The sequence below is a fragment of the Mytilus trossulus genome, chromosome 13, assembly GCF_036588685.1.
Source record: "Mytilus trossulus isolate FHL-02 chromosome 13, PNRI_Mtr1.1.1.hap1, whole genome shotgun sequence".
Taxonomy (NCBI): domain Eukaryota; kingdom Metazoa; phylum Mollusca; class Bivalvia; order Mytilida; family Mytilidae; genus Mytilus; species Mytilus trossulus.
The window spans coordinates 29,670,045-29,696,909 of NC_086385.1; the positions used below are offsets into that span (position 1 = coordinate 29,670,045).

The following is a 26,865-nucleotide window of genomic DNA, read 5'->3' on the forward strand; positions in this document are numbered from 1 at the left end:
GGTCTGGATGGTGTTCACAGAATAGAGAATAATGGCAAGAAAAATTAATTAACAGTGAGTGAATAAAATAAATAATACTTATGGAACATAAAAGAATTAAATAAAAGAAATACTGCTTACAGAAATGGATAATATACAAAAAGAAGATGTGGTATGATTGCCAATGAGACAACTCTCCACAAGAGACCAAAATGACACATACATTAATAACTATAGGTCACTGTATGGCCTTCAAGAATGAGCAAAGCCCATACAGCATAGTGTATTGAATAAAGAAATCAAATTCATCCAATTACCCAGACTTAGATAGTCTGATAATTGTCATAATTATATTACATAATAAGCGTTATTTTTTAAAATACGAAAGAATACAAAAATGAAGGATCCCTACTCCAACCCTCAAATACGAATAAATAAATGTATGGAACGGGTCTGAAACCTAAATGTATGAAACTGGTCAGACCGTTTGGAACTATTGTCTGAAACGTTGTTGAAAAGAAGGTTGCTGTTACAGAAAGAGAACAAAATGATTTTGATCAGTCTGATCCTGGAAACCCGATATTTCGGATGACATTAGCAGTGTAGAGTTAGATAATCCGGATGATGCATATAGCGATAGGCAGTATTCTAAACTGACGAAAATTGGTGTTCAACGAATATTAATGAATCAACAGTACTCCTACTTCTTAAAAACTGTTCAACAGTCTTCACATCTGATCTCAGTCATTCCTTCTGCACAGAGAAGTAAATGTTTTTTTACTTTTGGCAACAACAGCAATTCCTACTATTGCTTTATCAGTTCTCTTATAGTCATCTGTAGGTTCAACAAACCCTACTTTAAATGAGTCAGGAACTTCATCGGATATAGCTCCATTTTCAACAATCTCACTTCTAGCGGGTATGTTAATAGTTTCTGATACTGCAACCCTATCACAGCCTATGTGACCTTGGACATAAAATCTAACGTCGTGTCCCTTTATAGTTAAAGTCCCCTGGTATATATTTATGTTAGCTTCTTGTGTTCTCAAGAAGTCTAACCCTAGTATACAATCTACATTAATGTCATTAACTATTGCAGCGTTTATACATTTGAAGGTGTCAGTTTCAATTTTAAGTTCAGTTTTGCCTGACACATGCAACGAATGTCAACTAGCTGTAAGTATATCCCTTTCGGCTTGAATTAAATAAGGCATAGTTGACATTTTCTTAAACATTTTAGTGGAGATGACTGTAACTGTGGCCCCGGTATCTATCAATAAATCTGTGACAATACCGTTTACTTTTGCTTTCAGGAACATACCTGCATCAGGAAATAGTTTATGAACCCCCACTTTTCCCGGTGTCGAATCTGAATTTTCATAGTTTTGGCTAGTATACCTTGTTTTAGGTTTGTTCTGATATCTAGGGTTCTGATAATTATATTGAAAGTTTGGATAAGTAGGACAGTTTAATGCTCTGTGGTCTACCTCGTCACAAGGATAACACATAAATGATGCTACATCCTGCTTCCAACCTTTATTGTTTTGTTTCGAGTGCCTCATTTCTTTTTGCAACTCTATTAATGTCTCCGACATGGTTTTCAAAAGCTGACTTGTCATGCTGTCAGCAGTGTGTGTATTTTCAGACGCAGTTCGTAAAAATCCCTGACCTCCAATCCGTTTGTTTTCGGCTTTGTTGAAGGCATTAAGCTCAACTGCATGTCTAATAGCGTCATTTAAATCAGTAGGTCTTGTCCGCTTTATTCGGAGCCTCATGTCCGAATCTATTAACGAGTCTAGGAACTATTCCTCTGTCAAAGTCTCCCACACTTCGTTTGGTGCGGTTGCATGTAAACGCAAGGTTTGTTAACCTTCTAATGACTTTGCCTATCTCAGGCAAGGTCTCTACAGCTCTCTGGTGTCTCTCTCTGAGCAGTGTTCTATACAGCTCCGTTTGGTTAGACGGAGAAAAACGCTCTTCAAATGCCTTAACCAATTCTTTAAAATCTTGTCTAGACTCCTGGGTTAAGTTTTCCAAAACACCTTAATTTGAGGCTGATCCCTGAGAGAAACGGCCAAATACAAACCTTTCTCTTTATCTGTCTAATTATTAATTTGGGAACACGCATCAAAATGGGACATAAAGTCAAGCCAAGGGCCTTTCCCATCTTGGTAACAGTCTTTTCTATCCCAAATTCATGTATTTGATTTTGATGTTTATTTGTTATTCTCAACGATTTTTGTCTATTAAATGCTTAGTCCGTTTCTGTGTGTGTTACATTTTAATGTTGTGTCGTTGTTCTCCACTTATATATTTAATGCATTTCCCTCAGTTTTAGTTTTTTTACCCCTATTTTGTTTTTGTCCATAGATTTACGAGTTTTAAACAGGCTCAGCGGTATACTACTGTTGCCTTTTTTTTTTAACTATTTTTGTATCCATCCAAAGGATATGATTGTGTATCTTCATAAGACCCGGTATCACGAGTTAAACCAGTTGTACTTGCTCTTTTTGTGACAAATTTGTCGCTAATTGTTAATTGTAATTGTCCTAGAGTAGAAAGGTTTACGTCCTTTTATAAAATCCCGCCAAACAACTTTCTCTTAAGAAATTCCAGGTAAAACGGATGTGGTAAACGAACTTCCGGTTGTAGAAATATCCCAAGGTAAACAAAGTCGTAAGACAAGTAACTTAAGACATTAGAATACACGATAAAACTTTCTTATGAATTAATATTTACTTTCTCTATTGGAAAAAGTCTTTTAAATCAAAGGTAAATATGACTGCTAATGTCAATGACATAATGCACAACGCACCGTCCCACATCATGCACATGGACCACACCTGTGTAACATTAATTTAAAACTGATAGTAAAAAGTCCTAATAATACTAAGATTGCTTCATATTGTTATAACATTAAAAGTATATGATAAATTTTTGAAGGTAGATGTAGTTGTAAAAAAATTGAATGACAGGTCTCTCACATGCATGCATAAATGTCATAATATGAGCTGGGTTGGATAGAAATAAACCTTATGCAAATAAAAATCAATACATATTACTTCTGTTTACATGGTTTACCTATTTTGCATTGAAAAATCATCAATATAGTCTGTAACTGTTTAAAAATTGAGTTGTTATATTAAAAAACCTTAAAGATGTTCCTAATAGAGGGTGTGAAAGGGTTATTTCCGTGCAACGATTAATTGATTTTTATTTCTCAGGTTTCTGTGTTCAGACCCCTCTTTAATATATTCTTCTAAAATTGAGTCTTCTACCACAGGCACTAGACGTTCTGTCAATAGCATGAAATTATTGGCAATGGGAAGAAAATAGTGTCCATATATATAATATGCTATTGACAGAATGTCTAGTGCCTGTGCTTCTACATATACATGTAAAAATGCACTTGAATTAGGTCAATTTCTATCTAACGCCTTAAATTTTAATAAATATGTAAAGGACTTTAATTACAATGCACATATATTAAGTTCCTGTTCTTAGTTGAAACCGAATATAACAAACTCAAAAGTCAGTCTTTTAGTTTGTTAGAAAAATTTCAGATTTTAACAGACATCCTGACAACTTCAGTTAGTATTTAAGTTTAGAAAGTAGAAAACATTTTTGCTCTCATATTGTTGAACAACCAATTTTAGCACCTCTTTTCGGTTTCCATTGATTCAATATACATTTTTGTACATTGAATTTGGCTCTAAATGATATTCAACCAGAACACAGCTGGATCTAGTGTCCTTACAATCACTGTTGGTAATAACATACATTTTATTTGTAAATTGCAAAAACTACACTTTTTAATCCAAAAAATCTTAGATAAATTAACCATTGGCAGATCCAGGATAGGGTGTAAAGTGCTCTTTCGATTTGATTGTATTAAAAATAATAAGCTGGTATCAAACAACTTGACAAAATTAAATTGGCTTCTTGTGAAAGATATTTAATTTTTTTTACAGAGTTACCTCCATGAAGTGTTATGAACTACCTTAAAAGTCTCATTATTTTTGGGATTTTAAGCAAAACGAAATCTCTTTATGTAATTATTCAGAAATTATGCCTCCAGTCCTTCAAAAATTTCTGGATAGTTATCCTTCTCTAATCTGGTAGAGTTTTGTAACCTTCCTAACTTTAGTCATTTTAATGATATATTTTCCACTAACTGTGTTACCAATTCAATGAGACAGTTAATAGAAATTAATAGAAATATCAAAAGATATATATATGTATATATAACTCGTCTAAACATCAACCCAACAATGTTAGATCTGTAAATTTGCTTTCGCAAATTTTTGGTTCTTCCCTCGCCGGGATTCGAACCCATGCTACTGTGATATCGTGACACCAAATCGCCTGCACTGCAGCCGTCCCGCTAGACCACACGACCACCTGGGCTCTCAAAAAAAGAGCTTTCGGTGGCCATATGTTACCTTTCCACGTCAGTTTTAATCTAGCGGCGTAATACAGTACATGATATATAAGGCATGAAGATGTTATTGTTACAGATCAGCTAAATTATCTATAGTAAAGGATCCTACAAATTAATGTAAGATACAGTCACAGAAAATAATTATATTCATAAGTACGTCTGAGTCAGTGACAACCCTACAACAGATGTATCCATCAGATCGCCATCAATGATATATATATTAACCAGTTGCAGATTCAAGATAGGGCGTATAGACGTCCCCCTTTTGATTGCATAAAAGATCATTAAATTGATTTTAAGGATTTTTCAGCCTGAAATGGCCAAAAAGAAATCTCTTACTTAAATTTATGGAATTATGCCCCTTTTCAAAATTACTAGATATGACCCTTGATCACCTGTTGAAAAGTTTTTTAGCCTTCCTTACTTTAGTCAATATAATGATATAAAGTTAACTCTTGTTGTCTAGAACTCAGTCGACTCGAAATTTCAGATGAGTCAAAATTTTCTTATGGTCCTGAAATTAATCTAAACATTAAATGTATTTCAGCTCCTAATGAGTTGAAATTTTGGTTGACTATAACTAAATTTGCAATCCAAAGGTTAAAAAAGGCATTCAAGATTATTTATTTTTTTATCTCGAACTAATACACATACATGTATATGTCAAAACATGACCTCATGGATTCAAATGGGTTGAAGAGTTAATCTGACAGTACACCTGCAATTTAATATCCAATAACTGACCACTTTATTGATTTTTGACAATCTTATTAGCCTATGTAAGTTGTACCTAATTTATTTGAGGCAAATTGATGAATTAATATGTTGTATATTGGCTCACAATGGTTTGAATTGCATTTTTTACAATAATTGTATATATTCTCCAGCAGTATTGTTATAATTATCATCCCCAAGCTAGATCAGCTTATGGGACTTAACTGCATTTAATACAATAGGGGGAATATTTATTTTTTGTTACACGTCCTGCAGTTTTGGACATTTTGGTCAGTCATGGGTACGACTCATACATGTATATACAAGTAGTTTTGTATATTGATGTTGTACATCTAAGCAGTATTTACCTGTACATGTGTATTTGTTTGATGTCAAATTAGAAGAAAAAGTTAAAAAAGAATGTTTGAATTATTTCCCCTTATGCTTTGAAAGATCCAAACAATTCCTTTTACTACACTACAAATAAATTGGATTTTTTTTCATAACCCCTAAAATTTGTCACACATAGTGTAAGTTACTGTAGAGTCCTGTGTAAAAAAAATTTTAAATGATAGACAAATAAGATTTTCATTGTCCACTGTCTTTTATGATTATATGACATGTACATGTATGAGCATCTACATTTGGTACAAAGAGGCAGTGTTATCCCCAGATATTTCAATAAGCATCCTGGTAAACAGTGGGAATTGGAATACCATCTTGTTTCTTAAATTTATAGCATCACATCCATAACATAATCTATATAAGAAAACCACTTCAGATAGCATCACATTTAAGATTAAAGCATCATATTACCATGATGCTAAAAGGCGCTAGGGAGAACACTGAGAGGGACAGACAAGCACTCACCTAGAATAATGAACATGTAGTTAGGATAAAGAAGAGAAGAGAATATCATTAAATAAGATAAAAGTGGGATAACCTGACATCCCCTCCCTTTAAAACATAAAAAAAGAGTGATTTATTATAATAAAATTACTGACAATTTCTTTATTGTAATATAGTCTGCTTATTCTCATTAGCGCCCCCTTTCCCCCTTCCAATAAATCCTGAATCCAGACTTAAAAACTGTAGATCTAAGATGACTAAGATGGATATTTTGTAATTTGTTGCTCTACCTTTAAAATTAGTTACCTGTACCAGTAAATTAAATTTTATTCAACATGACTCTTTTTGTTGGCATCCTAACACATTATTACCATATCATGATTACTATTTATTTTAGTTTAACTCAGATATTTTTTGCAGTAAGGTGGATTCTGAAATATTTAAATTGCAACAAAATTATAAGCATTATGCACAATATTCATTGAAGGTGAATTATACATAATTGGATTTTTTTCAATGACATTTTGTATGCATTCAGAATTCTTTGAAGTGCATCGGCATATCAATAAACAGATTCATATTCTACATTACATTTTAAGATGTAAAATCAATAAAAAAGTTATGAAAAAGTTCAATGAACATGATGAAGATTGTATATAATGCTTTGCTCATTAATGAAGGCTGTACAGTGGACCTACAGTTGTTAATTTCTGTGTCGTTTTGGTCTCTTGTTGAGAGTTGTCTCATTGGCAATCATACCACATGTTCTTTTTTATATGTAAATATTACATTCATTTCAATTAATTTGTACATGTCTAAAAATGTGGTGCAAAATCCTGTCTGGGCAGTTTGCTGTCTGCTTGTCGAGTTGCAGAAACATCTACATGTATGTATTTGAACCTCAGTTGATAGGTCACCTCTTGTATACATTGTACAATGTATATGGTATAATGTCAGTCATCCCAGGTCATAAGAACAACCTTTATATAAACAGGTTTTTCTGTATACATGTATAAAAATATAAGTAACTTTTGGTATGAAAAATGGTGCTATACATGTACCTGTACATCATCATTAAAAAAAAATAGCATGAAAGAAAATATCTTAAATGTTTATAAAATACATGTTCAATAATGGTATTTAAACATGTGTTTAATACATCTTTTTCCACAAAAAGCTGTTTAAGTCCCCTAATGAGAATTATGTAGTGCATGAGTCAAAAAATGTTTTGATCAGATATTTAAATAACTTATACAAAAATAATTTCTATAGCAGTAGACAAAAATAATTTAAATAGATGAAGGGTTGATCTAGATTTCAAGTATCATGCCTGTAACTTGATATTTTACAAAGTTAACTTTTATTTTTCTAGTTTTATCATATGGGTGTGTTCGCAAAATGAAAGTTGGCAATCTGTGATGGAATAAGATAAAGACATGGATTATCACAACAGACTTTAAAGAATATCTACATGTGATTCTAAATGGAAATAAAAACAAACAGGTAAGGTTTATATAATTACAGGTATGTTGACAGAGCTTCCTGGTGTGTTTTTTGGTCCATTGTTAGGTTTAATGATGATGGTTATTGCATTGCATGTGAGTTTGTTACATGTACATTGGTAATGATACTATGAAGAGCTTTTTGTTACAGCTCCAAAAATAATATATTAAGGAAAACTATATAAAGCCAAACAAAGAATTGAGAATAACATGATGCTTAAATGCTTAAATACAAAGAATCGAGAATAACATGATGCTTTAATACAAAGAATCAAGAATAACAGGATGCTTAAATACAAAGAATATAGAGAAAATTAGTCCAAAGCTATTTTGAATATAGAGAAAAAATTACACAAAGAATTAAGGAATACAGAAATTAAGGACCCCCATCAACCATAATTTTAAGCTTCAAACAATGATTATGCATGGTAATGCAAGCTTATTCACAGTTACAGTGCCAAGGTGGATCCAGACAATTTTTTAAAGGGAGTTCAAACAATGTGTCCCCATTCAAAAACATTGATCGTAAAAAAAAAGAGGGGTTCCAACCCCCAGAACCTTACAGTCACAAGGGCAATAACTCTTTAGACCTATCAGGAGTCCACTGAAAATTTCTGCAATACAAGCTCATGAAGATCTACAAAAAAAGTAAAGTTGACAAATTTGTCAGTTAAATGTTTGTCTTAGGTAAATTTAACAAATAGATAGAGAGAAAAATGTAAGTAGGTAAAAATATCACCAATATCAGAGAGAAAAATGTAAGCAGGTAAAAATATCACCAATATCACCAAATGAATTGTGTTCCTGTCTTAGTACTACATGTATGGTGAAAAGTGGTGTAGTATAGACGTACAATGTATATAAAGATCAAGGTGGGTATCACAGGTTTAATACACGGGGGGTCTCTTCCTATATAAAGGTATATACATATGTGCCGCTGGAATGGGTCCCTTTTTTGATCCGTCAAATATATCAATGGGGTGCAATTTTACCGAGGAAATATATCAATAGGTAGTAATTGACCGATTGTGATATATCAATGGGTCATAAATATATATATGAATGGGTTATGATTTCGCTGTGAAATATATGTACAGGTAGGGATTTCACAATTATTCAATATATGAATGGGGGGTGTTTTTAAAATCCCAGCTGCGCACCTGTACCCAAAATCCCATGTTGAGACCCCCCCCCCCTCCCGTGGTTTAATAGTATCTAAATGTTTCTTTTGTTACATGTACATCCAATGTTTTGACACACTAGATATTTTGTTGCTCCTGAATCATATTATTAAAAAAGACTTGTGTAATACAATAAATGGGCTTTAAATATGTGTCAGCATTCTTTTCACCTGATCTTCCAAGAAGTATTGTTTTCTTTTTACCATTATTTCTATTTTTATAACAAGGAAGAAAAAAAGAAAATTATTATAGATTAGACAGTATCTGTGTTTTATTTTAATATAATGTAAGTGTGAAAATGTAAAACATTCACCCGTTTCTTAGAATTAAGAATTGTTCGTCATTGCTAGTACAGGTCTCTCTTTTCAATAAAAGATAATAATACAGCTAAGGTTAGTAGTAATGTGAAATTATAAAACATACATTAGAAAAATAAAAGCTATATCTGAGTGGCCATTACCTATCATTATATGTCAAAAAGAATTAATAATATTTGTAATTGTACTGTTATAACAGTTTTGTAAGTTCTGTAGTACTAGTTCATTATCCATTTACTATCTTTTTTCACCATGGGAATTATGGAAAATAAACTTGTCACTCAACAAGTCTACTCCAGTAGTTTCAAATCTTTTGTGATCTTTTGCAGCATTTTTTGGGGAAGACTTATAAGCTGAATATGCAGTATGGGCTTTGCTCATTGTTCATGGCCATACAGTGACCTATACTCGAAAATTTGTGTCTCATTTGGTCTTTTGTGGAGAGCTTTTGAATTAATTAGCAATCATTCCACTTAAAAAAAAAATGTTTTCCATCATCATCAAGCAATATAGTTGTAAATGATTTTAGAACACGTACTTCACAAGTGTTTAAATGTAAAGCCAAAATCTCTAAATGAACAATCGGAAAAGTTGTATTTGTCAATTGTCATTACTGGGAATAAAAAAAAAATCTTTGCTAACCAAATGCAGTCAAAATGTGTTTTAAAGGTCATTCCTTTTAACAAAACCCTCAGCTTGCCCCTTTGTAGTTATACAGATGCATTTTGAACCTCAACTCAAAAGTCACTTCTTTAATGAGGTTGATTTTCTCTGGAACCAGCTGAATGGGGATCTTTTTAAATACTAGTTTTACTGTATGTTCATTTTGTTCAGCCAAATGTTACAACTTTTATAGGGGGAGTAACTCTTGTGTACACAATTTTAACAGTCAGTAGGTGAACCTTAATAATGCTTACGAGCACCTAGCTTATAATTTTTGTGTTGTTTTAATTGTCAGTGTCCAGCTGGGATGAACATTAGGAATATTTTCGTAGTCAGGCCCCTTTGTCGTCCATCTGCACACTTTGTTTATCTGCAACTCCTTGAAAACAACTTTGAAGATTTCAATCATCCTTTCAAGGGTTCTCAGCCTCATCTTCAGAATCAGAATATTATGATCCTTGCTACTACATGTACTTAAATTTTTTTGATCGATGTAATTTTGGGTTTCCCAAACCAAAACATGGACTCTTCCATTTCTGTTTTAAAATGGTATGTGAGAATCATAAAGACTCATCCATTTCAGTTTATACAGATTTCACTATATTCGTTTCCTGCGTAAAACATCAACTTTATTAGATTTCATAATCTATACAAAACACAGAAAGTTTCTCAGATATTTAGGCATTATTTTATTAGATTTGAGTGAGTTTTCATGTTAAGATTAACCTGAAGTTAATTTGGCATGATATTGAAACGATGTTATAAATATATTCTTTTCTTATATAGAAATTTTATTTGATTAAAATGGCCATCTTTTGTTAAAGAGTTTAAATTTATTTCTTAATTTGCAATATACATCTGGATGATATTTACTTTGCAAAAAGTTAACAATGGTTATTATAATTTGAAAAATGAATTGATATTTGTGGTTACATGTACAAATGTATTATGAAATTAATGTTACGAGCATGCAGTCATAGACATTGAATGATTTTGAAAGGTAGAAAATTATGAATTTATGCAGTGAACAAATTTTAGAAATGCAGAAAATTACATCAATATGCATATAGACCTCAGGACTTTTAGTGATTTCCTTGTAACAAATCTATATTATTTGAATGCATCATAGTGTCAGAATGCAATCCCAGTAAAATCTTTCAGCTACACCATGGCAGAATGCATATCCCTAGAGGACTTCTCTTGTTTATTTCCTTTTAAAAAAAGCTATATGATTGGAAAGCATTATACTGTCAGTGGCATATCTCAGAAAACTTGTTGTTTCCAGACACACTGGCAGAATGCATATCCCTATAGAGGACTTTTAGTGTTTTCCATGTAAAAAGCTATCCCATTTATCTGATTTATAATAGTCTGACATTTATACATTGTAGGTCAGATTTCAAATAAAAACCCAATATGAAAGTATGCATGCATTTAAAAAAAAACTATGAATTAAATGTAAGTCAAAATGCATATCTCTTAGAAAATCTAGTGTTTCACATGTATGAAAATTGCGTTTTTTATCCAACGCAATCATAGGTTTGAACGTAGTTTTCAATTTAGACTCCTTTATATATATCATGTATATCATATACTGTAGTACACTGCTAGATAAAAACTGATGAGGAAAGGTAACACACAGCCACCAAATGTTTTATTTTTGTAGAGCCCAGGTGGTCGTGTGGTCTAGCAGGACGGCTGCAGTGCAAGTATTTGGTGTCACAATTTCACAGTAGCATGGGTTCCAATCCCGGCGAGGGAAGAAACACAAAATTTGTGAAAGCAAATTTACAGATCTAACATTGTATGGTTGATGTTTAAATATATATACAGCGATACTGACTAAATGCTTATCCCTGGAGGACGTCTTGTGTTTTCCTTATAAAAAAGCAATTGGTAGTGCATCATTATTGTCAGAATGCATATCCCTAGAAGACTTCTATTGTTTTCCTTGTTAAAAAGCTTTATGATCATGATACGAATGCATCATAGTCAACAGAATGCATATCCCAGATATCTTATTGTTTGCAGCTACTCTGATAGAATGGGTATCCCCAGAGGACTTCTAGTGTTTTCCTTGTTATAAAGCTATTCACATACTAGTATATCTAATTTATAATAATCTGACAATCTTTGATCAGATTCCTAATAGAAATCACATTTGAAAATATGCATTCTACCAAATTCTATAAATTACGTCAAAATGCAATTATCTCTTAAAAATTCGAGTTTTTCTCTTATGCTTAACAGCCATTCTGACTGAATGCTTATCCCTGATGACTTCTTGTGTTTTCCTTGTAAAACGCTATCAGAATGCATATGCTATCATTTGCCTATAGAGAACTTCTAGTGTTTTCCTTGTAAAAAAGCAATTGGAATGCATCATAGTGTCAGAATGAATATCCCAGAGAACTTATTGTTTTCAGCTATATGTATATCCCCTAGAGGACTTCTAGTGTTTTCCTTGTTTAAAAGCTATCCCATAAATCTGATTTATAATAATCTGACATTCTTAGGTCAGAATTTCCCAAATACAAATCTCTTATGAAAGTACATTGTATGCAGTTTTCACTGAACTAGTACACAGTTTGTGTGTGTTTAGGGGCCAGCAGAAGCACTGCTTTGGATTGGCAATTTCGTCTCTGTATTGAAAACCCATTGGTGGCCTTCAACTGTTTCCTGCCTTTGTGTGGGTTGTTCTCTCTTTGACACATCCCCCATTTTCATTCTTAATTTTTAAGTTACCCAATTCTATAAATTACGTCAAAATGCATATCCCTTAGAAATTCTAGTGTTTCCCTTAAGCTATACAGCTATTATCACTGACTGAATGCTTATCCCTATATGCCTTGTATAAAAGCAATAATTGGAATGCATTATACTGACAGAATGCATATCCCCTAGAGAAGTTCTTGTGTTTTCATTCCCATATATCTGATTTATAATAATCTGACAATCGTTGATCAGATTCCCTATACAAACCCAATCCATCAAAGTATCAAGACCTGATTAAAGTTTGATGTGATTGATTAGGTCTTACCTGGACAGGTAAAAAGATCTTTAGGTAGAATGATGAAGTCAGGTATGGAAGGAATTAAGCAGAATACCTTTGGTAAGAATTTTATTTGCTTATCTTTTATCAATCTTTATTTCACTTCTAAAATTTAGCTGATTTTTCATACGAAGAAAATAAGCAAAATCATGAAATTTATATGATTTCTGTTTTATCAAGAAGTTTATTATGATTGTGTATTTGGAAATGCTCATATATCTTTTCTTGAATTTAGTCAATTTTTTATAGGATGGAAATAAGCAAAATTATGAAATATCTTTTCTGTTTATATAATGCAAGCAGTAGATTATGCATTGTGTATTTAAAAGAAAAAAATATGATAACACTAACAGATTATATCTATATCAGATTTTTGTTCGTTTTACAAACTTTCTTAATTGATCTAAATTCAATATAATAGGATTAAACCTTTTCAAATATTTCAGTTAGAAAAAAAATACCAAAGACAAATACTTTTGATTGTTACAGTTAGAAAAAGTACCGTAGTTAAATACTTTTGATTGTATTATTCAATATTCTGCAAGTAAATTCTTTTATCTTTGTACTCTTAACTTTTTATGTAGACCTATACATATCTACTTGAATAGTGTATGTTTGTTTTGTTAAGAATTGAACATTTGCGTAGGACTCATTTTAAGATAAAACTCTTCAAGTAAGAAAATAAAATGTAAATTTATTTTCTTTTTAAACTGTAGAAAGATATCATGCACTGACCCAGACCATTCAAATGGAATAAAACATGATTCAAAAGTTCACCAAGAAATTTTTTGTATGTGTCACCAATGATAGTAGAGGGGTATTATGTTTTCTGGTCTGTGTGTCCGTTCGTTTGTCCGTCTGTTTGTCAGTTTGTCCATCTGTCCGCTTCAGGTTTAAGTTTTTGGTCAAGGTAGTTTTTCATGAAGTTGAAGTCCTATCAACTTGAAACTTAATACACATGTTCCCTATTAAATATGATCTTTCTAATTTTAATGCCAAATTAGATTTTTTACCCAATTATCATGGTCTACTGAACATGGAAAATGATAGTGTGAGTGGTGCATTGTACTTAAAAAAATTATATAAGATTGCATGCAAAATATTTAGATATACATGCATGTATCTTCACATTTATACAATCTGCAGTGCACACATTGTGTATGCTTTAATGTTCATGTGTCTGTTCTAAGCCAGGAGGGGCATCGCTGTATCACTATCCAGCCAACACTGATCTTTTGAGTTTGAACCCCGCTGGTGCAGGTGCACTTGTCTCCAATCTTAATTGACTACAATTGTCTGTTTTCCTACCAAGGCACTCTGGCTCTCCCCAAAAAAAATGTTTGTTTCTTTATTAATATTGGGGAAACAATTTCAAAATAAAAGGATTTGGGTTAGAAGATTATTATCATGAGGTCTGATTTGGATCAGAATGAACAGTTACAGTCAGTCTTAAGTGACCTTTACTTTATACATAAAAAAATGTTGATTCCTTTAAGAATGTATGACCAAAAAAAAAAAAATGTATGAGCAGCATTCATCATAGAAATTAAAAAGTGTATGACTTAATCAATAGATATGAATAATTATTGTTACTTTTATATAATTTATTTGGTTATTTCCAACTGTGAGATTGTCTCTAATCTTAATTGACTAGGATTGTCAGTTTCCTACCAAAGATTGGTGGTTCTCTCCAGCCAATACAGCTTCCTCAACCAAAAAAAAATGACCGCCACAAAATTGCACAAAAGTGTTAGTAATAGTGGCTTTAAACACCAATCAATCGATCAATCTACTTAGGTAGGAATCTTAGATAATGTTAGGGGTTGTCTTGTCACCATATCTCAATGACGTGTTTTCACATTTAGTGAATTAATGGATCTGATATTGGATCCATGAAAGTGTCTGTTAAAGTATTTAGTATAGTACATAGTTCATTTACTGTAAACAATTTACAGCTTGATATATAATATTTTTCAACAACTGATATTGTGATCTTGTGGTAGGTTGCTTACCTCATATTGTGATTGTGTGGTAGGTTGCTGACCTTACTTTCTGAACTATTATGTTACAGTATCAAAAACAGTGTTAAATAGTGGTTGTTGTTTATTTATGTACATGTATTACATATTTGTTTTTCGCTCATTTTATATATATAAATAAGCCCTTTAGTTTTCTCGTTTGAATTGTTTTAATACATAGTCATTTCGAGGCCTTCTATAGCTTACTTTGTGGTATGGGCTTCGCTCATTGTTGAAGGCCATACAGTGACCTATAGTTGTTAATTTCTGTGTCATTTTGGTCTCTTGTTGACGGTTGTCTAATTGGCAATCATACCACCTCTTTTTTTTTATATTTATCATGCCATCTAGAACAAAGCAGGATACATTTCCATTATAAATCACATCAGATCAACGAGTTCTCCTGATAAACATGTAATCTCCTCTTTGGTCTGGTTAGTTTAAACATATTTATAGTGGATTGATTGGAAAACAAGTTTAATTTGCAACTATATAAATCCTTTTCAACTTTGCCATTGTGAGTGCTGCCATGTAGCGGCATCAGCCTACTCTTTTTCGAAATCTGCATGAAAACTTTTATGTGCAAGATGGCTCTCTCTTAACAAGGGTCAGCCATTTATTGTCCCCTCCGCTTGACTATCATTGTTTCCTCAAGACCATGCTTGCAAATAGTGTGGAGGGAGAGCCAAAATTCAGACCCTGCAATTTTCTCCCTGGAGCGGGGATCAAACCAGGAACCTTTGTGTTAGTTGTATGATGCATTATAACCACTACACCAAGGTCTTGTTGTTTTTTCTTTGAAGGATTCCAAGTTTCATTTCTCAAGTTTAATATTTGCCACTGGATTTTATATATCCTATACATTGTAATAATCTATCCTGTCTTATAATTTGAGATGATATAATATCAGGTTGAATTCATTGGTACTTTAGACTGGTACAATCACTATTTGGTAGAAAGATTTTCTGATTTTCTTTTGCTTCTGAGTCCAAGCAACTACCTTGTTTCCTCTGGGATGTCGTTTAATATGGTAACTTTTAGTTGAATAAGGAAAGTTTAATTTAGTATAACTCCTTTACTTTAAAAAAAATGTTTGTTTTCTTTTTTCTTGTAAATTTATATTTTTCAATAAGAATGTAAAAGATTGATTGCATTTAAATAGATAAGACCTTAGCACGCTATACAATGTCTCGACCTTGTACTGAAACACTTGCATTTACGTAAGGCTTATTTAATTTACTAAGGACCGTAGAATTATTTTTTTTAAGACATGTATAAAACAGCAATAAACAATGCTTCTTTAATTTGTAACTGATTTACTATTTATCCTAGACTGTTTACTGCTTTTGATTACTTTTTCTTCAACATTGTTTACATTTAACTTGGGAATTGTATTATATTGAACTAAAAATATATACAATGTTCATTTTGTACTTACAATGCAGTGTATACATTATCACTAAAATTATTGTGCACATGAAATCGTAACTATGCAAATTCATTGATAGTCTGTCAAGATCTAGATCAGTTTGCAAGTGCAATGTATCATCTTTCTCACAAAATATACTTTAGTTTGTCATATTTAGTATCAACATCATGTTATTTGCATGCATAAAATATCAAGTTTTAAATTTTGTAATGTCACCTGACCAGTGGCAGATTAAATGGTGGTTGGGGGGGGGCTTGGGTTTGGAACCCTTTTTTTTGTGACGATCAATGCATTAAATGGGGATATGTAGTTGGAACACCAACACCCCACCCCCTATTTGTTCTGGGTTAGGAACCCCCTTTTTAAAATGGCTGTTGACCATAATTGACATTTTGATGAGAAAACTTTGGTGAAATATTTTAAATAGAAATCTCTTCAAATTATTCCCAATTTGTGTAATTTGCATGTGTATAGAAAATTGTCATGTGATAAGAGTTTTTCAACCTCCACATTGAAACAAACATATTCTAAAACTCCTCTATTTAAACAGTCAATTATACAAAAGGGTGGTCAAGCTTGAGGATCTTGTTATATTGTAACACAACTTTTTTCATGTTAATATGCTGGAAAATTGTAACACAATGATTAGGTAATACATCTATTAACTCTCCCTACCTAATTAATGTGGTACCCAACACCTTGACTAAAATTAATTTGGCTCGTTTAATTTTCATAAAATTTTGACAAAATATTTACTTTAATAGACCCTTTAAAAAAAATTTTAAATTTATTTCAAAAAAATTAAACCAAATATTTTCTCTGAAAAAAATGATTGAATATATAGCAGTTTGACAAACACTAATTTTGATCATTGAGAATCTTCGTATTTCCCTTACAATACAACATGATTAAAATGTTTAGCTGAATTTACAGAGTTATCTCCCTGTATTGTTAGGTACCACCTTAAATTCACAATCATATAATACAATCCTTTTAGTAAGCACTAGCTACCATTTGAACCAGGAACCAACTGAACTATATAAAATATAAGTACAATCTTGATAGTACAATTAATACAAAAGCATTTTGGCAGGTGCTCCGGATCCGTACATAAAATATTTGGCCTAATTACTGAATTTTATCTATGTAAACAGAAAGTAGGAACAGTATACTTATAATGGTGCTAAATTTAAATGTTTTTCCAGTTAAAAACAAAAGCATTAATTGATTCATTGAAGAAATTTGATACAACTCATAATACTTTTAATTGAAATGCCCCTAACCCATTGTTTTCATTTTAAATGACAGAGCTCTAGTATGAATGAGTGTGTAGGACAATTATATCTTACATTTAAATCTTGTATTACATATAAAGTAATGGCTTCTATACATTGAATAAAAGGAATTGTGTATTAACCCACTACTTCTGTCAAATACAGGGCTACTTTGGACTATTTTAATGGATACTTTGATTGAAATATATGTTAGATTTGTACTGGGAAATATAAGTGGTTTTATTTGTGAAATACGACCCAAACAAATATAAGGGCATAATGTGTCAGTGTTAGATGTATTAATTTTATTATGATGAACATAATATGGCTATATTTAATGGATTAACAAAACTTATGCAGAAGAATTGAAAAATGTACTTTCATGAAAACCTGCATGTGTATTTTTGAAAATTGTATCCATAGCCTTAATTTATAGCTCTGAATTATTAAGTGAAAAAAAAAGCTCATTTTTTGACTTGGCTTCCACTTCGGGATTGAAAATAGTTCTTTGCTGAGGATTATGCATTCAGTTATTAATCATTTTGAAAAGGACCAAATTTTTGGAAAAAAAGTGTACTATCAGTAATGAAAAGAAGCATATTTCTAGTTACTGCTCTAGAAGTGGAAATGGAGTATAAATATGCTCCTGGTGAAAGGGAGCGAATATTTTAGTTCATTAATGGTGCATATTTTCAACAAACTTTCATTTGGGATGTAATGATAACATTTACATCAAAGAATGTAAAAAAAAAATATTGATAAAGACTTTGATTAATTATGAAATGGTTCATTGGGATGATATTGCATCTATAGAGCCTGGATTAACTTTGTCTGCATTGGAAATCAGTAAGTGAAGGTTAATTTGGTTAATCCTTTAATCTGGGGTAGAAAATAAAAGGTAGATTTTTTTGCTTTCTGAATGAACTTAGTTTGAAACATACTTGTAATTTGCTTTTGATACAATTCATAACATTGCACAAGATACAAGTTAAGACTAAGTGCTCAGTATCACAAATTAGTATTTGGTTAGTGAAATATGAATAATTGCCCTTGAACATGGTGGCATTTTAAGGCAATAACTGTAACAATTTAGTTTATGCCAATAGAAAATATCTAATGATGTGATGCTTATAAAAAGATGTTGTATGAGTGTCAATGAGAACTCTCCTTCCATGTCACAACAGCCTTCCCCAAGAGCATTGGCTCACACTGAACAGTAAGCTATAAACCTGATAAAGGGCATCAAAAATGACTATTGGAAAACCATCATTCAAACTGGAAAACCAACTGTCTTATTTATATGAAAGACAAGAAATGAAGAAATGAGAAACACTAATGAACCACATAAACAAACAACAACCACTGACAACAGGTTCCTGACTTAGGATAGGTGCAAACATATCCAATGAACAGGAGCTAACCTCCACCCTGACCTGAATGTAATATCACAACATAAAAAGTGTTATTTTTTTGGATTGCTGTTTTTTTTACTCTTTTATGATTGGTAGTAATCTTAAAACGTTTTTATTTTACAGATAAAAACCTTAAGAAATCTGAAGGTATGCTTCAGTTATATAACACTTACTCACGGGTGATTAAATTCACCGAGCTTCCAGACCCTACAGACACATGGGAGCTAGAGGACCTCATAGGAGAGGGGACATATGGAGATGTTTACACAGCCAAACACAAAGTTACAGGTATCATTCTTATTAACTGTTATTTATAGATGAGAGTTTGACTGGGTCCTCCACCATTTTATGCTTTATCTTCAGTTAGAGGAACTCATGGGAGAGGGGAAATATGGAGATGTTTACACAGCCAAACACAAAGTCACAGGTATCATTCTTACTGGTTTATTATTCACCTTTACTTTTACATGACAGTTTTCCTGGGTCCTCCACCATTTTATGCTTTACTTTGGCATAAATGAAAAACTACTGTTAACATTAACTAAGTTCTGTTTCATAAAATGCATGTTCATGTATGGTTACAATAAAATCCAGGGAATAATCCATGGTAAAACTTAATAAATAAACCAAAGATGGACTCCAATAATTGGTTATGGAGAGATAACTCTTTTAAACACATGTTAACTCAACCTTGTGAAGGTCTTGACCATACCAAACTGACTTATACATGTAGCAAGTTTGAGAATGTGTATAAATTAACACTGGAGTTAAAGCCATCAATCAGCTGGGATCATCTCCTTTAATTAGTGGGCTAGTGTTTGTCAGTCTTCAGTTTATATGTAGTGCATGTTTTTTGGATGTTGCCTTTTGTCTATTTAGTTTTATGCTATTGCTTTGTCCATTTTACTTTCCTCTTGTTTTCAATGTATCTTCTACTTTTTTATTAGATTTCTTGTAATGCAGAAAATAAGCAGTTACTCAAGTGTACAAGGTTATTCCCTATAGCTATGCAATTAGTGTGGATATATCTAGCTCTGTTTTAATTGAAATATTATACATATTCCTGACTTTTTAAGAACATTGCCTTTTCAGAGACTAATATAGTAATAAAATATATTAATATAGCATATACTTATATAAAAATGATCTTAAAACATGATTCTTTCAATTTGGTATAAGAATAAAATGTTATTTTTGTGGTTTTAGAATTGAATCCCAAGAACATCACCTTTTTTAAGAATAATATAGTAATATAATATACCAATATAGCTTAAATATTAAAAGGTAAATCTTGAAACATGATACTTTGTGGTATAAGGTATTTCATTACTTGAAGACATCTTTCTAAAAGAAGAAAATGATATAAAGATATTTTAAAACTTCTGGTAGATATATTGGTCGAAAAAGATTGAAGAAATAGTAGAATATCTATATATATGCAATCATAGGTTTGAACGTAGTTTTCAATTTAGACTCGTTTATATATATATTTATATATAATAGATAACTTGGAAGGTGTGGTATGAGTGTCACCAAATCGCTTGAATGTTTGGATGGAGATTACTGAATTAAGGATTATAGTCTTATAGTACAGATTAAAGGGACAAGCAATGCTGAGAAAAGAGACAAATTTACCAAAAAAATAAAGAAAAGAGATTGAAAAATGGAACAAAAATTTATATAATAAAGAAAATGGGCTATAAAAATGTAAGAATCCAGAAATTAAGAACCTCCCATCACTATCCCCGTATTATGGTAAAAGATTAAAATTTGATTAAGCATAAATATAAATACCTTTTACTTTAATTCCAAGGCTACATAATTATTTTTTCCTTTTATTTGTCTACCTGTTTATGCTGCCTGCATGATTGGAAATTCATTGACAGGCTTAATGGAAGTCTGAAAAAATGAATGCAGCTTTATGCAGTTTTCAAATACATTTGATGGTAAATACCATTATGGTGATTAATGATATGAGGCTCTTAACTCAGGGATTATGAATGGTTTTGAGACTGGATGGTGATGGGGCATGACAAGTTTGGCCAAAATGAAAAATAATTGTGTTTCCTACCCTACTTTGTGACTCTTTTTGCCTATCTGAAAGTTTTAAATTGGTCGATATAGATCTATACAAATGTCCCCCTTTTTAGCTCACCTGGCCCGAAGGGCCAAGTGAGCTTTTCCCATCACTTTGCGTCCGGCGTCCGTCGTCGTCCGTCGTCCGGCGTCCGTCGTCGTTGTTAACTTTTACAAAAATCTTCTCCTCTGAAACTACTGGGCCAAATCAAACCAAACTTGGCCACACTCATCATTGGGGTATCTAGTTTAAAAAATGTGTGGCATGACCTGGTCAACCAACCAAGATGGCCGCCACAGCTAAAAATAGAACATAGGGGTAAAATGCAGTTTTTGGCTTATAACTCAAAAACCAAAGCATTTAAAGCAAATCTGACATGGGGGTAAATATGTTTATCAGGTCAAGATCTATCTGCCCTGAAATTTTCAGATGAATCAGTTAATTGGTTGTTGGGTTGCTGCCCCTGAATTGGTAATTTTGATGAAATTTTGCTGTTTTTGGTTATTATCTTGAATAGTATTATAGATAGAGATAAACTGTAAACAGCAATAATGTTCAGCAAAGTAAGATCTACAAATAAGTCAGCATGACCATAATGGTCAGTTGACCCGTTTAGGAGTTATTGCCCTTTATAGTAAATTTTTAACCATTTTTCGTAAATTAAAGTAATCTTTTACAAAAATCTTCTCTTCTGAAACTACTGAGCCACATTAATCCAAACTTGGCCACAACCATCTTTGGGGTATCTAGTTTAAAAAATGTGTGGCGTGACCTGGTCAACCAACCAAGATGGCCGCCACAGCTAAAAATAGAACATAGGGGTAAAATGCAGTTTTTGGCTTATAACTCAAAAACCAAAACATTTTGAGGAAATCTGACATGGGATAAAAATGTTTATCAGGTCAAGATCTATCTGCCCTAAAATTTTCAGATGAATCGGTCAATCGGTTGTTGGGTTGCTGCTCCTGAATTGGTAATTTTAAGGAAATTTTGCTGTTTTTGGTTTTTATCTTGAATATTATTATAGATAGAGATAAACTGTAAACAGCAATAATGTTCAACAAAGTAAGATCTACAAATAAGTCAACATGACCGAAATGGTCAGTTGACCCGTTTAGGAGTTATTGCCCTTTATAGTCAATTTTTAACCATTTTTTCGTAAATCTTAGTTATCTTTACAAAAATCTTCTCCTCTGAAACTACTGGGCCAAATTAATCCAAACTTGGCAACAATCATCTTTGGGGTATCTAGTTTAAAAAATGTGTGGCGTGACCAGGTCAACCAACCAAGATGGCCACAAAGGCTAAAAATAGAACATAGGGGTAAAATGCAGTTTTTGGCTTATAACTCAAAAACCAAAGCATTTAGAGCAATCTGACTTGGGGTGAAATTGCTTATCAGATCAATATCTATCTGCCCTGTAATTGTCAGATGAATCTGACAACCTGTTGTTGGGTTGCTGCCCGTGAATTGGAAATTTTAAGGAAATTTTGCTGTTTTTGGTTATTATCTTGAATATTATTATAGATAAAGATAAACTGTAAACAGCAATAATGTTCAGCAAAGTAGGATCTATAAATAAGTCAACATGACCGAAATGGTCGATTGACCCCCTAAGGAGTTATTGTCCTTTATAGTCAATTTTTAATTAACATTTCCACTGATACTTCTGGGCCAAGTTCATTATAGATAGAGATAATTGTAAGCAGCAAGACTGTTTAGTAAAGTAAGATTTAAAAACACATCACCATCAACAAAACACAATTTTGTCATGAATTCATCTGCTTCCTTTGTTTAATATTCACATATACAAAGGTGAGCGACACAGGCTCTTTAGAGCCTCTAGTTATCTCAATCCTACCAAAAGGAGTTCAGAGACATGTAAAGCATAAACATTCACTCATTTAGGACAGAACATTGGTTTTGCTGTTTGTTTTAGTTCATATTTAGTCATTCAGTCGCCTTTGATAGCTAATACAATAACATATAGCTAATATTACTAAAATATATGTGTTAACTTTTATACATTGTTGAAGGCTGTACTGTCACCTGTAATTTCTAATTTTCCATTTTCTCTCTGGTGAATAGTTGTTTTACTGGTGACCAAACCACATCTCTCTATTTTAACAGTAGATTGTTTACCTTGGTATATAAATTTATCTTGTAAACAAATAACCTTGTGGTTTCTGAAATCGATAAAAAATTCTATACAAATATGCCAAATGTTTGTTTAGGAAATCACTGTCTTTGGGTTACAAAATTAGTCTGTGGACAAATAGCTTTACAATTAGTCTCATTTAATAATTCTTTATATATTGGACTATATGAACCTGATATTACCTTGTTAATAAAACATGGATGAAAAATAGGCTGTTTGATACTCGCATACACTCGTAAATTTATAAGGATGATTATTAGAATTGTTAGATTGTTTCTAACAGGTTAATAAAAAATAGAAATATTGCCACTGGGTAAAAGTTGAATATGACATAATTGCATATACAATGCATGAGACAGTGTTGACTCTCCAGAGTACTTAATTTTTCATTCATAGGCACAAAAATGAAGAGGGATCGAGCAGTGCATATTTTTATGAATAATCAAGTAGCTTAATGAAGAGAAAAATTTGTTGACCCTTGAATGTTTATAATTGTATCATTGGGTTGCTGCCTTGTAGATTTATACCAGAATCTCTTTCTGACAACATTATTCCTTTTTTACCAGAGGGGGTGTCATTGGGGGGTTCCGATCCTGGATCCCACTTACACTATCTACGTAAGCAATTCTCATCTTTTTTTGTCATTTCCCGAGTCCTGCAAGACCTCATTTCCCCTTTTCACGACACAATAATTTGACTTTCAAGAGTCATGCTTACAAAAATTCAGCAATCCCGCGTCACGCTTAGACCCCAATGAGACCCACACCAGTCTTTGAAATTCTTATTAACCTACTGTAACCTTTGAAGAATTAAATTCTTTTTAATTGTCTTCTTTAAGTGTTAATCATGTGTATGGTTCTTCACCCTTTTTTCATGTTCTTATGCACAAATAAATCTCATTAAAGAATAATATTGAATTTTACTTATAAGCGTAAGCTGAAAAAAAGTTTTAATGAAGTTTCTATCGAATATTGAACTTTATCACAAGGCCCTTTAATGTCATCATTACATTATATTTAAAGAAGATGTGTAGCCATGTGGAGTTTGGATTAGAAATTGTTGTTTTGATGTCTAATCAAGCATGCCTATCAGAGTAGAGATATTTTATAGGATACTTTATATAAGATTTCGTAATTTGCAGCTCTAGTATAAATAAACATCTTTTTATTGATTTTTAAAGAGGAAATATTAAGTGCAAATATTTTAATAGTCACTTGACATTATATGTGATGGAAATCCTGAACTCTGATCAGCTGATTGGTAATTGTTGTATTTTCCAGTGGCAAATATTACATGCATATTCAGAGCCCCTAAATGATATTGAGGTGGTACCTAACACAACAGGGAGATAACTCTGTTAAATCAGCTTAAGGTTTTTATTATGTTGTGTTGTTAAAAGGAAATATTAAGCCTCTCAATGATCAAAATTAGTGTTTGTCAAACTGCTATATAACCAGTGTAATTTTTCTGATAAATTGGTTGGTTCAAATTTTTTGGAATTGTTATAGTTTTGTCAAAGGGTCAAAGTAAATACTTAGTATAAATTTAAGAAAATTAAACAGCCAAAATAATTTTAGTGAAGGTGTTGGGTACCACCTTAAACTTGCATATCTTGGATACTTTATTTAATGGTTTTCACATATACTCTGCATTCACTCATTTTATAAAAGTTCTTGACTTTGTTCAATTTTAAATCGGTAGACATCACTTAATCCCATGCATTTTCGCTAGGCAAGGGTTATGATCCACTTCCCTCCTCACTTGGCGGATGGACAGGACTAAAGTGGATCCAACATTAAAAATATTGCACCAATGGTCGAAAATGTTTAAACAGCAAACTTGGGACATGTAGAGAAATTAGGCAGGTTACTTTAGATGACACTTACAAAGCAAAACTTGTTTGCAAAAATAAAACTCAATATTAAAACAAGATATATCAGAAGAAACCAAAGATCTGTCATTAAAAGATCATAAACTTTGTATAAAGATAAAGACTGATGGACTTAAATCATTATTTTTTGTTCATTTATTTTACAGGAGAGAAGGTGGCTGTCAAGGTCCTGGACTCCATTCATGAAATGATAGAAGAAATAGAACAGGAGTTTATTATCCTGAGTGAACATGGAGACCATCCAAACATGCCTAAGTTTTATGGGCTGTTCCTAAAACCTGGGATGGATAATCAGATCTGGATTGTGATGGAGGTAATACAGTAAAACTTGAATTGTATTGACATGAACTCCTCCTACATGTCCTAAGTAACCTGAAAATGCACCTATAAATTTCATTTTTGTATCGAAATTATATTCTTGGTTTGCTTCAGCAAATCATGTGCACACAAAATACAGTCACAATTTTACCAAGTTTCCTCCAAAAAAATTTCCTAATCAGAATTTTCTCAGAAACTAAACCATATAATGCCAGAACATCAGTGTGTCCCTTTCTATTTTGATTTCAATTCTACTTTTATTTGGGTTGATTTTTGTATATATCTAGTGTCATTATACATGTTGTATTGCTGTCTTATTGAGTTATAACCCACTGCTATCATGGGCGGATCCAGGGGGGACCTGGGGGGTCCGGGCCCCTTCTATCATTGAAAAAATTTGGTTGACTATATAGGGAATCACTGAAGCATGACTGGAGAGGGGCCCCCTTTGGGTCAGTCAGCGTATGTCTTTTGGTAAGGTGACATGTCTTCCTGCTGACTATTATATGGAAAACTATTATTTTAAATCAGACTCGGTTGATAGAAAACAGTGTACATATTCATATCACAGAAACATGATACTAATATAAAAATAAGAAGATGTGGTATAATTACTGATGAGACAACTCTCCACCTGAGACCAAATGAAAATAAAAATAAGAAGATGTGGTATAATTACTGATGAGACAACTCTCCACCTAAGACCAAATGAAAATAAAAATAAGAAGATGTGGTATAATTACCAAAGAGACAAACATTCAGCTGAGACCAATTGACATAGAAGTTAACAACTTTAGGTCACTTTAAGGTCTTCAACAATAATCAAAACCCATGCCGCGTAGCCAGCCTAAGTATATACACTAACACATCTATCCTTTTATTCATATGCATGAGACAAGACTTGTTCTTAAGGACAGACATATTGAGTTGTATTTACATTATGTATGAGTTAATTGAAAACCTTTCTATCCAATTCCATATTGAATTTTGAATATGGTTAATTGTATAATTTTGAAATTTGTTTTTTTGATAACTAGCGGAAATGCCTTAGAATTTGTAAACATTCCTAGCTTAATTACAATGCTTTAATGACTGTTCTTCACAAAGATAATTCTCTAAGATCTATGAGTTTTGAATATTATGTAAATTCTAGCTTTAAATATTATGCAAATCCTATTATTACATAAAAATTCAATAAAGAAATTAAAAGTATAGTAGTTTAGCAGTATAAATATGGAAGTGACCTTTAAAAAGTTTGCAAATTCTGAATCTTATGCATTTTGGGTAAAATTTTTAAAATGGTAAACTAAAACATTAATTGTGATTGGTAGTCTAATATGTAAATTTGATCATCTCTTATATGATTCATATACCAATTAAGAATGTGAAAAATTTACAGATATGAATTGCTATCAAAAAAAGATAAAGAGATGTGGCATATGATTGCCAATGAGACATTGCACTATCCAACAGTGCAAATGAATAGTCTTAGAACAGAAGTGTAGGATTGCAAATGAGACAACTGTTCAACAAGTCAGACTAATATAAATGAATAGAACAGAATAAACAGAGAAAAAAGCCAAGAAGCT

The 26,865-nt window shown here is 32.1% G+C and overlaps 1 protein-coding gene across 1 annotated transcript in view; it reads left to right on the top strand.

Annotated features, from left to right (window-relative positions):
- The first annotated feature begins 2,599 nt into the window (after positions 1–2,599).
- LOC134694946 (myosin-IIIb-like) overlaps positions 2,600–26,865 on the top strand; it is a 113,511-nt gene continuing 89,245 nt past the window's right edge. Inside the window, exons 1-4 of the mRNA XM_063556062.1 lie at positions 2,600–2,643; positions 7,356–7,486; positions 18,955–19,119; positions 25,105–25,271. Coding sequence (XP_063412132.1) covers positions 18,981–19,119; positions 25,105–25,271 — 306 coding nt within the window. The 5' untranslated portion in view covers positions 2,600–2,643; positions 7,356–7,486; positions 18,955–18,980. The remainder of the gene's footprint in view (positions 2,644–7,355; positions 7,487–18,954; positions 19,120–25,104; positions 25,272–26,865) is intronic.